We start from the raw sequence: 14,327 nt of genomic DNA, 5'->3' as shown, positions 1-14,327 counted from the left end.
GAAGCAACTTACAGGCGGAGAGTCTAGGGGCAACCAAAAAGCCCACCCCCGCCCTCCGCCTCTCACCTGGAGCAACTTCAGCGAAAGAGAGAGTCCAACCCCTCTCAAGGACTTGGGTTCTGGACCCAGAGTTATGTTTCGAGGTGAGGCCGACTATATCTAGCCGGTAACGCTCAACCTCTTCCACCAGGTCCAGCTCCTTCCCCCCCAGAGAGGTAACATTCCATGTCACAAAAGCCAGCTTCCATGCCTGGGGTTCAGACAGCTGAGGCCCCCGCCTGGGACTGCCACCCAGGCCACATTGCACCGGACCCCTACAGTTCTTCCTATGGGTGGTGGGTCCAAGGGAGGACGTGTTCGTGTCACCTTTTCGGGCTAGGCCCGGCCAGGCCCCACAAACCAAGGCCTGGCCACCAGGCGCTCACCATCGAGCCCCTACCTCAGGCCTGGCTTTAGGGCGGGGCCCCAGTGCCCCTCCGGGCTGGGTACACAAAACACTTGATGGATTCTCCATGAGGGGTATGTTGAACTGTTCTTTGTCTGGCCCTTCGCCTAGGACCAGTCTGCCTTGGGTGACCCTACCATTGGCAAAATGCCCCCAACAGCATTGCTCCTAGTGTCACTAGGGCACACAAACTCCTCCACCAGAGCTTATCCCAGCTGACATTGGTATCTTGCTCAAGCATACGTGGACATGGTCACTGGGGGAAGTGAGGATCAAACCAGCAACGCTTCAGTTGTTAGATGGCCACTATACCTCCGAGACCACGCTGCCCCTTTTTTATTATTATTATTGTCTAAATCATCACATTTTCATAAACAGGTCTTTGTCTGCAGTGTAACAAGACACTAAAGCAATGGGGTTTTGGCAGGTTCCTCAGGAAATGTAAGATGTGGCAGAGGAACAGGAGTGATATTATTCCAGAAAATGCCTGGAGCTGCTACGAGGCTGAAGCCCCTTTTAGAGCATGTGTCCCAGTATAACACAAGTCACAGATCCCATAAATAGGCTGCCTGCTCCCGGGAAGCTCCACAGCCAATGCAAGCCCCTCTGTAACAAACAGAGAAAGATCACTCACTTTTTGCAAATAAAGCATAAGCGGACATTTGTCAGGGTCTTTTTTTTTTCAGCTTGAGACCCTTTCAGCATGTGACCGTACCAGGCCAGCCAGCCAGCAATGGTGAATCCAGCCTCAGTGGTGGAGTTGTCCCTGGGCTGGTGGGTCTTGCTGGTCCATTCGAAGAGGGCAAGGCTACATCGAGCATGAGCCAGGCACCAATCACAACAGTTGATACCAGGCTCATCCAGAACAAGATTGCAGTCAGGCTTGAGTCCACTCTCCAGGGATTGATGACAATGAGCTTGGTCAGCAAATTCCCACTTGTAAACTCATGGTCACCAGCAGTGCCATTGCCAGAGGACCTTAAGATGGTTGTAGATTTAATTGGTTCCTGACCACTGGAAGCCATATAGCTCTCATCCTTCCTCTTCCTTGGCATCTTTTCTCTGCATGATCCCGTGTCCAAGAATGGATTTGGCACACTCAAATCCAAATGGGGTTGATCTGCTCCATATCAAACCCCTCTGTCTCTTAAAAGTGCAATTTGTAAAGGATTTCAAAAATTCTATTTTGAAAAAAGAAACATCCCAATCAACAGTGTTCCAAAGGAACCGCTTCAGTGGCATGCCAAGTTGCCTGTATATGGCATTGCAGAAGCACAGACTGTTAAATAGTCAAGCACTTCCTTATAATACAGCTTCCACCACTAGAGGATGATACTGACTCACTTTAACCTCTGGCATGTCGCAGCTGGCAGGACGAAGAAGTCGAGTCTGGTGGATGTAGCCGCTGCTCCAAGTTACCCAGTTACTTTGTCCATTAGCTAGTTAGTTATGGTTGCTAATGTAAACACAATGGATGAAGCTTGTGGAAGCCAGTCTTTATCAGGTTTGGAAACCAAACCCTCTTGAAAGAAACCAAGGTCCAGAAGAGGAATGATTTCAAATGAAGCAAGACCAGGGTAAACATCAGTGTGTCTTCTACAAATTGGAGACAGTTCTTAGTGGAGTGGAACATGAAGTCGATGATGAACTCACTATATTTCTTTTGGATTGCTAAGTAACAAGGAATGTTGGCTTTGTGTTGAAACACATCTTCAGTGTAAACTGTAACCTTTGGGGATACATTTTCTAGACGGCATGGTGTGACTGTAGTGTCAGTTGTTACCTACTCTGTTGTTGCTAAAACAGTGCTAAGTAAGCGCTAATGTAGCATTTAACTGTAAATGTACACTAACGCCACTTGTGAGAATAGTGATACAATGTTAGCAGTGTCACTCTAACTAGTAAGTAGTAGTAGTAGTAGTAAATCTAACTTTCAGTATTCAGTGTTTAATGTAGGATATTCATATGAACGTGTTTACTGTTATTTACTGATGACTGTGAATTCTGGTTGTGTGGGTCTGCTGACCAATTGTCAAAAATCTTGCTCAGTTCAAGACAGCAGCACCCCCCCCCCCCCCCCAGAAACCAGGTACCCCAAATCAGAAACCCTCTAAGAACAGGGATGTCCATTTCCTGCTACTGAAGGCCCACAACTGTGCCTTCCGATCCAGAGATGCACAAACCTACAGTCCACCCTGGCTTGACCTTATGTGAGGCATCAAGCTGAAGGTTGAGGAGCACTTCTCCAACTCAGACTCCTGATGTATGTGGCAAGGCATTCAGGTCAGCACTGACTACAAGCCCATCACCCCCTTTACTGTAATTGCACATGATGCAAAGGAAATTTCAGTGCAACGCCTCAGTGATATGTACATTGATAATAAAAATGATACACAACATCTGGAGAGATTTTTTTGTTAGCTGCAGTACAGCAAGTTTGAGCCACAAAGATACCACAGGGAAGTATGCTTTCAACAGAACAGTGATAGGACAGCGGAGAACAGTTGGACTTCCGAAGTGCCTTCTTCACCAGAGGTTATGGTAACAGTCCTGGGTGATGTACATGCCTGAGAATTTAAAGTCAGTAACCCTCTCTACCACAACAAGTTTGATGGATAAAGCAACAGGTTTTCCTCTGTTTCCTGAAATTATCAGTTCTTTTCTTTTGGAGGTGTAGATTGACTACCATTCTGTCAGTGAGTACAGGGAGCTCAGCTCTGTAGGACTCATCCCCATTTGGTAACAGTCTCACTACACAGTGGTGTCATCTGAAAACTTAATAATTACATATGTGCTGTGCACTTGTTTGCTGTATATGGTGGTTGAGATGGAGTCCATTACAGAGGAAGCGTAGCTTTCAGTGTGTGCCTGGGAGTGGCAGGTTGCCTGAATGGCAAACATATTCCAGTCTATGTGTTAGAATTAGTCCTTCAGCACAGAGTCTGTCCCCCCTGGCCACACTTTTATTGTCCCCATGGTGGGTTTCACACTTTGGATAGATGGTTCTTAGAAGAGAGAAACAAAGACAGGTGGTCTGACTGTCCTATGTGGGGGAAGGGTGTAGCTTTGTAAGCCCCAGCTGTGCTAGCATACACCAGGTCCAGAACCATGTTTCTTCTGGTGTGACAAGGAAGATGCTGATGAAATCTGGGGAGGTCCGTCTTCAAGTTGGAGTGATTAAAGTCACCCACAACAATAAAAGCAGCCGCTAGATGTAATGTCTACAGTTTGCTAATGGCTGCAAGAAGTACAGCAGTAACTACGATTAATGTGAGCTCTCTTAGGAGATAAAAGGTCAACATTTAACTTTAGGAACCCCACATTAGGTGAGCAGTTTCCCTTGGTGATAACAGTTTGTTCACCAAGCTTAGGTTATATAAATGCACAGACCTCCACCCTTGGTCTTCCCAGATTCATATGCAGTGCTGTCAGCACGAAGTGTGGACTCTGGTACTGTCCAGAAAGTGGCTGTTTAGCCACGCCTGCACAAAAATCATGATGTTAGAGTCCATAATCCATTTTTTGTTAGTGATGCAGTGTCAGAGTTTGTCCATTTTATTCACCAGAGACCAGACATTAGCAAGGAAAATGCTGGGTAAAGTTAGGCAATGCAGTGTCAGCGTTAGCTCTAGCTTAGCATGATGCAGCCCTGTGCCAAGAGCCCTTTCCTCACCTTTGTTTATGATCTCAATGCCATCTATTCTGGCCTTCCTTGGCAATTTCAGCATTTCTTTGGGCTAACCTTTAGGACTCCTTGTGTTTGAATGTCTTTGGGTGCAATTTGGAGTTGCTGGGGTGTTCACCATTGCTTGTGCTGCAGCTTGCAGATGAGGTCATAATGGCCTCCGAACATTCCTGTCTTTGGGAGTATTGCTGCCCAGTTGTTACGATGCTGGACCGTGTTGTCTTTGGACACTGTTTAACACTGCTTCACTTTTGTATGGTGCATGGTTCTATTATGCTGCAGGCATAGCACTAGTTCATCTAAGTCAGCACTGTTCTGTTGTGCAGCTTTCATTGTGTGATGCCTAGCTAGGAGTTCAGGAGTGGACTAATTGAGCCTGGTCTGGGAGAGTTGGAGGGAACAAAATAAACTGGGAGTTGTTGGTTGGTACTATAACTGTGTTCGTGTGTTGTTTCCTGGTTCTAAAAAAAAATGGACGTAACGGGCTGCATGGGCTTCTTCAGGTATATGGGACCGTATGCCCTTTATACTGGGCACAGGTTTTACACATGCAAACACCCTTGTCTCAACATTATTTCATTCCAAGGACATTCTTGTACCTTTTGCCAAAGCAATCCTTTATCCACTGTTGCAAGTTAAGCATGTTTATTCCCCACAGTGTTTACTCCACCAATAGTCCAACAATTATGATATTCAAAAGCATTTACCTGTTTGAAAAACAGTCCTCTAGTTCACACCATGACGTGTGTGTGTGTGTGTGTGTGTGTGTGTGTGTGTGTGTGTGTGTGTGCGTGCGTGTGCGCTAACAATATTGTCATGTGTCCACAGTGGAAGTCCTTGACGCAGGCAGAGAAGACCAAGTACTACAACCTAGCTGATGCAGAGAGTCGACTCCATGGCCAGCAGCACCCTGACTGGTCTGGCAGGGACAATTATGTGAGTCCAACAGGCTCACTTTCTACACACACTTTCATGATATGACACTCCAGCTGGTGAAACAAAGTCAAGTTTCACTTTAATCAGCTGATATCAGATAGATCTGGATCGCTCTTCGGTTGTACTGGTGCAATCCAGTGTGAGGGCTTCAACCAGCTTAATTGTATGCAAAACAGGTAAACCGGCATTCTTCGAATTATGAAAGATCCTGGTGAATTGAAAACATGCCTCATGCACTGACACTAAACACCCCATCAACACACAAAAGTCTTACTCTTATTATATTAACAATAAGAAAAGTGAAGTCAGGTCAGGTTTATTAGTGTGTCTCCAAACCCCAACCAAAGTTCTCTCCTGACTCTGTCCGAGTAGAGCAGGTCCAGCACCTCCCTCCTTCAATGAACCTCCACCCAACAATTCTCCATCAGCAAGCACATCCTGCAACAGCAGCCACCAGAACCTTCCTTTACCAGGCAGGAAGGTGGAGCAGATCCAGGATCAGTGGGGACGGAGAGAGAGCAGGAGAGCAGGACAGAGACAAAGACAGAGAATGGAGGAAGACAGAGAGACAGAAGGAAAGAGAGGGACAGAGATAAAGAGAGAGAGAAAGGAGGAGGGACTGATGGACAGAGACAAAGACAGAGAATGGAGGAAGACAGAAGGAAAGAGAGGGACAGAGATAAAGAGAGAAAGGAGGAGAGACTGATGGACAGAGACAATACAGAGAATGGAGGTAGACAGGGAGGGACGGAGATAAAGAGAGAGAGAAAGGAGGAGAGACTGATGGATAGAGACAAAGACAGAGAATGGAGGAAGACAGAGAGACAGAAGGAGAGAGAGGGACAGAGATAAAGAGAGAGAAAGGAGGAGAGACTGATGGACAGATGGGGACGTGAGCAGGTGGAGCTACGGGTGGCAGCTGGAGCCTCTTCAGGTCTGGAGCCTCCTCCAGCAGCACCAGGATCTGGGATGAGGGGAGAAGAAGAGGAGTTAGTAACACGTATGAGGACAGGAGGAGGAGAGAGAAGCCCAGTGCATCATGGGAGGTCCCCAGCAGTCTGAGCCTATAGCAGCAGATCTAAGGGCCAGCCTAAGCAGTCCTGACTATAAGCCTGATCAACAAGGAAGGTCTTAAGTCTGCTCTTAAACCTAGAGAGGGGGTCTGGGTCCTGGACTGAAACTGGGAGACGGTTCCACAGGAGGGGAACCTGATAGCTGAAGGCTCTGGCTCCATTCTACTGTTAGAACTCTAGGAACCAGCAGGAACCCTGCATCCTGGGAGTGAAGGGTTCTAGCTGGATCATAGGGGACTAGGAGCTCTGTCAGGGATGAAGGAGCCTGGTTGTTGAGGACTTTGATGGTAGAAGAAGTATGTGTAGCATGATCAGCACTTTATAATTTTGATTAGACTACGAAAGAAAACGAATGACAGCCGGACCCTGTGCATTATTTCGTCTAAAGCTTAGGCTGTAGTCTCTGGTCAGGGCTGCTACTGCAGAAAAGAGTGCAGAGAAGATCAGAAGTGGGTGGGGGTGATGTGCGCAAGGAGATTTACACACACACGGTGCAAGGTCAAGACCCCTGTTCTTTAGGCTACTGACCTCACCAAGTTTTTAAAAGCTGGAATTGTGTCAGGACCTGAGGACAAACATGGCAGTAACTCTGTCAAAAGTTTGATGCACATGGCCACTTTTATTGATCCAAGGTGTCGTGAGAGTCATTTCCCAGAAGTCTGCATCAAAATGCGGGGGGGTAAAGCGGCCCCAAAGCCACCTGCAAAAAAGAAAACTGTGGGAAGCCTTCTCAATGTTAAATCTACAGCTGTCATTTGCAAAACGATAGAGGAGAAAATTGCAGCAGAACTTGTAATTAACGCGCAGGAGGGAAAGACTGAAAAAAAATCCAACCTGTTAAGATATAGGAGGACAGAAGAGTGTTTCTTCCCATTGCTAGCAAATGCAGTACACAAGTACATGTGTACTTACGCAACTAGCACTCCCTCAGGGGGTCTGTTAAGGACCGCAGGCAACATCTGAGTCACTTATGATGCCAGCAAAAGTGAACAAGCTGGTTTTTCTGGCAAAAAATTTGTAGCCTAACAAACTGACTCCGAGCCTTCATGCCATGCAGGCATGATGGCATTCATTTATTTACTTTTTATCTTTGCATGCACTCAGCTCGCAATGGGCGAAGACCCTACTATGTTTTTTTCTATTTCTATTTACAGGTTTTTTTTAGATGTAATGTCTTGTGTTGCACCAATGATTGTCGGTTGCTGCAGCTGTTTTGATGGTCTCATAGGCTACGTTTTCAAGCTCTTAAACCGTTGTAGGCCTATTTTTTTTTGTTTGATATTTTGCTGTTTAAGTCGTTGCACGACATCAAAATTTATTTTTATACTGCCATTGCATATGAACTGAAGCCTTTTTGACATTTTCTAAAATTAACGGTGTTGTATTCTGTATCCTATTTATTTTAAATTTATATTTTGAGGAGGAAACAAGAGTTCTGCAGGTTTTATTCATTTAAATTTTTTTTGGACTGTTGAGAAGAAGTAAAGTTAATTTAAAAAGTTGTCGTGCGAAATAAATACACTTTGTGCCAATCAGTTAAGTCATCCTCCCTTTTGTAGTGCTGCTCTTGAAGCTCATGCGTCAGCTCTTACTGTCAGGAGCCATTTTGGCAGACTGGAGTGCAACATCTAGTGGTCACATCCTGGTATACTGGTCTGGTTTGGCTTACGATAAAACTTGTTTGGAAATTTTCATACCGACTCAAGTCTAATATTAGATGGAATGTGTTTTTGAGCAGGGAAGAAAGAAGAAGAGAACAGCTGCCACCAGGGCGTCTATGATAGGTAAGACAACATTTTTATTCAAATGTGATGTAAGAGGATGACTTGTCACCACGAGGGATCATATCCAACATTATATCTCGTTATGCAGTAGTTTTACGTAAGCTCTTTTTCCACTTGCTAAAAAAACTAATAACAATAGGCTTTGGCACTGGGGACGGGTTGAGTTAGCAGTCAGTCCTGGGTCTTTCGATCTAGGACTGAATGCTAACTCAACCCGTCCTCAGTGCCAAAGCCCTCCACCATACAGTTTGTCAATTCTGTTTCCCAGTGCCTTATTACATCCAATGTGATGCCCCAGACACACAAAACAAAGGTTGCACTGAAGTCAGAACCACAAACCACCATGAACACCCTCTGGCCCACTTAGGTCTAGGCTTGAGTGCTGGAGCGTGTTGAGAGCTGTGTCAACACTGTCAGCCACAGCTGCTTTCAACCGAGCTGCAGCATCAGAACCTGGGCTACTTTGCAGGCATGCATGCAGAACTTCAGGGTCAGGGCAAAGATGCAGCTCAGCCTGACAGTGCCCATTACATTGAGCATTGCATCTGACTTTTAAAAACATCTCGCAGATTTGGCATCAGTGGAGCCAGTTGCCACACACAAGTGTTTGCCATTTGGCACAGACACTGGTGTAAATGACCTTGCCTCAGAAGTGGGAGTCCTTTTCCACCTGGATACTACTGCCATTGAGAATGAAATTGTCACCCTTCAGAATGATGCTCAGATGAAATCCAGGAAATCTGCAGACATTAAGGGTGAATTCTGGTGCCTGCTCTCAGAGGAGAAGTATCCTAACTTAAGGAGATGTGCCTTTTGCCTGTCACCCTGTTTGGTTCCACTTACCCCGATGAATCTGCCTTATCCCAAATGAAAACCATTAAGGCAAAGGTTAGAAGCACCTTGACAGATGAGCACCTCTCCACCTGCCTGAGCTTTGCCACCAGCGTCTACACCCCTTATAATGAGAAATTAGCATCCTCCGCCCAGTGCAAAAGATGTGATTAAACAGGTAATCACTCCCTTTTCTTAGATGTAAAATATTTGTGCTGTGTAACAGCATTTTAAATGCAACTCATCACTAGACAGGGCTGAGGATTTCTTGACTGGCAAATCTTGTGATGTTGAAAAATGAAAAAGGTAATCTCAAAAACATGGGGCACCCTGCAATACATGGTCACATCACTCCATCTGGGTGCTCTGATGTTCTGGTGGAGATGGGACCCACTGGTCCCTTGGTGTGCTGTCCTGGTGGATATGGTTTGCCAACTTGACTTTCTGGCACATTTCTTCAGTTCAGGTTTATGTTAGACACTCAACACACTCTGGGAGGTAAAGTACTACTGTGTATGTCTAATGAGGGTTATGCACACACATACCCTCCACTCTGAAACCAAACTCCTGAATAAGGGTTGGACTGTATTCTTCTCTGGAGTAACCCAAAACCTATCAAGCCCTCAAGGGTATAGTGCTCGGAATCAGGGAACATCTGGTGGAAGCTGCTCTTTAGATGGCCTTAAATTCCTTACGGTTGCATAGCTTTTCTGGCATCCCTGCATAAAGCCAGAGAGGTCACTGTTCGAAGTGTCTGTTGCTGAAGCACAGCTGTCGCCTAAAGGGTGGTAACCCTCAAACCTTTTGGGGGACACTGGTAGTCAGGAAAGCATTCCAACTGAAGAAGCAAGCCCTCTAGGATATCTTATCATGGGGGACCCTGGAGGCAGTTGCAAGGGATAGACAATCCCAGAAGATGACATCCTCAGTTGTGACTGAGACCAAGCAGGGGTGTGGGAAGAGTTCTGAGAAGTGTTGGAGAAAGACTTTGGGCCAGGACCAGTAATTCGTTGAAACAGTGTAACATTTCAGAGGAGAACCATCTAAGCTGTGTATACCAAGAATATGGCAATGTTTACCTCAACTGAGGAAGTAAATGGTGGTGGTGGAGGGAGTACTTCAAGTAATTTCTGAACCTGAATAATCTACCCCTCGTGCCAGGAGAGACAAGGCCTGGAGGAGGACAGGGCATTGACCTCAACCTGTAGCAATTCACTGACGTAGTCACACAATTCTGCAGTTACACTGCCAGGCCAGAAGCGTCTGTGTGTTGAGGAGATCTCAGGGATAACACACCTCCCCAGCAATGCCCAAAAGTCAGGGGTAGTACAGAAGGAGTGGACAGATCGGGCTGGTGTGGTTCCCTTGTTTGAAAATGAGTGACTTAGACGGTGTTTGCCAATTTTAGAGGCTTCATAATGGTAAGCCTTCCTGAAAAGGTTCTGTATACTCTTAGGTTGTGGTAAGGAGGGTTGGGCAGATAGTGCAACCTCCAGTTCTTCCAGGCTGGCTTTTAACATGCTCTTGACCAGTGGACCCTGAAGTCACTTCTTTAAGTATTCATATAATGATGAGAGTCATAATTTGGATAAAATCTTGTGCAGTGCCCATTGTTTTAGGGTTAGTGGGTTTTGCAACATCAGACTACCTCTCTGACTAATCTGCTTTGATCACCATATAAGGGCAGGCGGCATTAAAGTTTGTGCAGTGTCTCGATTGTCAGTTAAGTCACCCTACCATTGCAGAATTCTGATTCTATCACCAATCCAACAAATGCCAGTGTGTGCTGACAGAAAAAACTCAGAAAGCTGGCACCAGAATCTGGGAACTGCTCATCTGAATTACGTTATTATAACACTGCTCTTGTTTTGGGCACAAGCAATGCACAACCCAAGTTTGACAACAATTGGAGGAACAGTTTTTGAGCTGATGGAGGGATAGGAGATGTTACTTGCAGGTTTACAGCAGCATGTTAGTGTGAGTCGCCCCCTGATCTGTGTTTGTTGTTGTATTGCAGCAGCTACACCTGAAGCACCCCAACAGGCAAAGAGGATGTGTGTGCTTATGGAGCGTGAAAGGCATCACACAGCAGTGAGGTCACAGCAGTCTGTGGGTGACCACCATCACCTGCCACGGGGGGCTCAAGTCGGCACAGACATTTCTTTAGTGTTAAAACACCAAGGAGCTGGAGAGGTGGTGTATAAAGTCGCAGCTCCGTCCACGTCTGCTATTCTGCCGCCGAACACCTCCACGTCAAAGTAAGATTGGTTTCATCAGACAAAAAGTACTTTCATTTGTGGCTGACGCTTGATCGGCAGCAGTGGTCCAAAACATGGACGAACCCAAATACGCTCACAATGTCATCATGCTCAGCGTCTGTTGAGCCTGCAGCAGCGGTCTCACTCGGGGTTCTAGTGTATTTATCTGCTCTGGAAGAATCCAGTCAGAATTGCTGTCTTTGCCTTGTTTTAACGTACAACTCATACAAACTCAGTCCCTCCGGTGAATTTCAGTTCTGCCATTGCATCAATCATCATTTTCAGATGAATGTAAATTGCATTTTTTTTGCACTAAGTTGCAAATTTTGCCAGCGACTACAATTTTACTGCAGAAAAACTCTGAAAAGTCCCACAAAGGTAGTTGCAATTCCTGAGAAAAGTTGTTGTAACCAAGCTTTTTTGGGGCGCAACAAACAAAAACTCAGCAGACGGTGAAGTGTATCAACGGTGATGTATAATATACTCGTAGCTTGTTACAGATTCTGTTGCTTTCTAAACACCTCTCCCCTCCAGTGGTAATGAGCCCTCCCGTGTTCCCTCTGTATCTCTGTAGAGAGAGGAAGGCTGAAGACCAGCAGGATGAAGACCGGCCCTACATTAAGAGACCACCTAACGCCTTCATGCTGTATGTGAAGGAGCACAGGCAAAAGGTCATGGCTGAGTTGAACATCAGAAATAATGCTGAGGTGAACGCAGTGCTGGGACAGAGGGTAAGTGTGTGGACTCTCTCTCTGTTACGTAGCCTGGTAAAACATTGCTTTATTCCAGGATTTTCTGTTTCCTGCACTGGTAGACAATCTACTCACTGTGTATCTGTGTGTATGCATCAGAAAATGTGTTGTTTTCATACCTTTCCATGTGGACAAACCAGCTGTGTGTGTCAGCTAACACTGTTGTTCATGTGTCCACAGTGGAAATCCCTGACACAGGCGGAGAAGGCCAAGTATTACCAGCTAGCTGACTTCCAACTTTTCACGCAGATTGAAACTTTGTTTGCTTGAACAACTGGAACAACCAAATTTGACAGGTACAACATTTCATTCACACGACAATTATTGCAAGGTTTGCCCACAGGTGTGCTTTCTAAACTAAAATTGTTTATAATATTATTTTTATTATAAATTCATCCTAGAACTATTAAATATTCTGACTTCCATATGCATTAACTTGAATATCAAGACATGAGGCCCATGTAAGACAAAAACAACATCCAGCACCAAGTACTGGCCCACACAAGCTGGATTCAACAGTTCTGTTAATTCAGAACCTCCAATGTGAGGTCAGAGCTGCTGCTTCCTCTGACGCGCGCCAGAAGCCTGGGCCTGTTCAGCACTGCCGGGTACTCTTGCTGGCTGTCCTACCTTTATTGTCTTTTCCTCTTTTTCTGAGGAAAGCCATGTTCCCACACATGAACATTAACTAGACTTGTCACAGAGGTCTGGTCATAAGTGATACTTCCTCTTACTTTTGTAGGTCAGTAGTCATTTTAACAAACCTGAACAAATCAGCTGTACGTCAGTTCCATCAGCTGGCAGCAGGGTTGAGGTCCATCACTCTTTTGAGTCCATATGAAACTTTCTCCTCCAACACCAAACTGGCTGGACTGCATCTTCAGACTGGCCTCCACTTCTGACCCAGCTGGGTCTTCATCCAGCAGCAACTGAGCAGGGAATGTCAGTGTGAACGGCTGCTGTCAATTCTCATGTGTTTATAAAAAATAGGACATTTTCATTTTATGGTATTTTTCATGGAGAAAATCTCCAAATTTGATATCCGGATCTAATTTTTGAAGCAGTTTTGAAATCTTTCCTTCAGTAAACTTTTGCTGTCAGTGGAAAATAGAACATCTCCAAACAGCAGTTTGGCTCTTACAGAGATCAGCCTTGGTGAAAATAAAGAACAGGCATGCTGTCTAGATGAAGTATCCTAATAATCAAAATATTCTCTTCATAACTGAATGATGAGGGTTCAAGAAACATCATATCCAACTGTGTGTGCTCACTCTGAGCTTAATTGGCCCCCAGTTCACATCCACCTCCGTAAAGCTTCGTGTCCACAGTCACAAGCTGAGACGGAGAGGATGCACATACACAGATGTGTGACCATCGTTTCAACAAGGTTTCAACGTGATTGTTAGAATTCGGTGACTTTACCAGCAATCATTTCAAATGAAACTTTGTTACATTCAGTATTTATATCGCACATAATTGCTCAACACAAAGTTGTTGTCAAAACGTTAAATGTTGACAAGGTTAGGTTGGTCAAAAACACTGAGGAACAAAAACCAAGAAAAGTAAGCAGTTGTCAAATGAATAGTGATGTAATTAATATTCATATAAAATGTTGCTTATGAGATTAAAGGGTAGCGTCTTGGTGAGTAGCCAACTGATCTGTTTGTGTTGTTTGTGTTGCAGCTCCAAGCAGCCGACAGGCAAAGCGCATGTGTGTGTATGGTTTGCCATCACGGTGAAATATGCACTTGTCTCCCCACATGAATGATTTCACCAGATCTGACTGAACGTGCAACTGAAAGAAAATCTGTATGATGCTGAAAATCTTTTTACTCGCCGTGTTGCCCCACTGATTTAACGGTGGGAAAATTGTAATAAATCTTGAAAACAAACAATTATTTTGTCTCTTCATTCAGATTCAGAAGTCCTCCAGGCACTGTTGAGATCAGAACCTTGTGGTGTCCCTTCCATTATAGACACTTGCATACACAGAAACCACAGACCGTCAGATCATGGTGTTAGGCAGCCTCACATTTAAATAAAATACAAGATACAATAGAAGGTAGCTGTGTAGAATCGTAACGAGCATCATGAGATCATCATCATGATCAGCATCAGTTCCGCACACGCCCAGCTTCCATGGAAGCCAAATACTGTCCACAGATCCGGGTGTAGACCACATTCAGAAACAGACACAGTTTCAGACTAAAACACACTTAGACACAGAGGAAGAGCAGCAGTAAAGGAAAGGGCTGCTATAAAAGACAGATAGTGGTGATTTATTCAAAGTGCTGATGCATTTAAACGCACTTGTATCATCAAATGGTGAAAGTATCATCACACAGTCTGGCAGATCCGGCACTGATGCTCTGATCCTCCTTCCACATGGCCACAGTGCAACTAGTCCAAGGGCCCAGACCTGACGGTGTATCCACCCATAACATCTGGATGGGAAACCAAGTTGTGTGTGTGTTTAAATTGTATACAACCATGGTTCACATGTTGCTGTGATGGTCCTTGTTAGCTGGAGGCTTTTGATGGTTTACTCCTCTAAAGAATGGAC

General features: G+C 45.2%; 1 protein-coding gene across 2 annotated transcripts in view; it reads left to right on the top strand.

Annotated features, from left to right (window-relative positions):
- LOC147239312 (uncharacterized) overlaps positions 1-13,540 on the top strand; it is a 38,080-nt gene extending 24,540 nt beyond the window's left edge. For both annotated transcript variants that reach the window (XM_086195073.1, XM_086195072.1), the window contains exons 17-22: positions 4,959-5,066; positions 7,878-7,923; positions 10,772-11,012; positions 11,587-11,743; positions 11,945-12,060; positions 13,448-13,540. In XM_086195073.1, coding sequence (XP_086051199.1) covers positions 4,959-5,066; positions 7,878-7,923; positions 10,772-11,012; positions 11,587-11,743; positions 11,945-12,034 — 642 coding nt within the window. In that variant the 3' untranslated portion in view covers positions 12,035-12,060; positions 13,448-13,540. The remainder of the gene's footprint in view (positions 1-4,958; positions 5,067-7,877; positions 7,924-10,771; positions 11,013-11,586; positions 11,744-11,944; positions 12,061-13,447) is intronic.
- Positions 13,541-14,327: the final 787 nt, after the last annotated feature.

This window comes from Aulostomus chinensis, chromosome 23, assembly GCF_037954235.1.
Source record: "Aulostomus chinensis isolate RoL2024-O1b breed Wild chromosome 23, RoL_Achi_v1.0, whole genome shotgun sequence".
Lineage (NCBI taxonomy): Eukaryota > Metazoa > Chordata > Actinopteri > Syngnathiformes > Aulostomidae > Aulostomus > Aulostomus chinensis.
The sequence above is the reverse complement of the archived record's forward strand: the minus strand, read 5'-3'. Positions and strand labels throughout refer to the sequence as shown.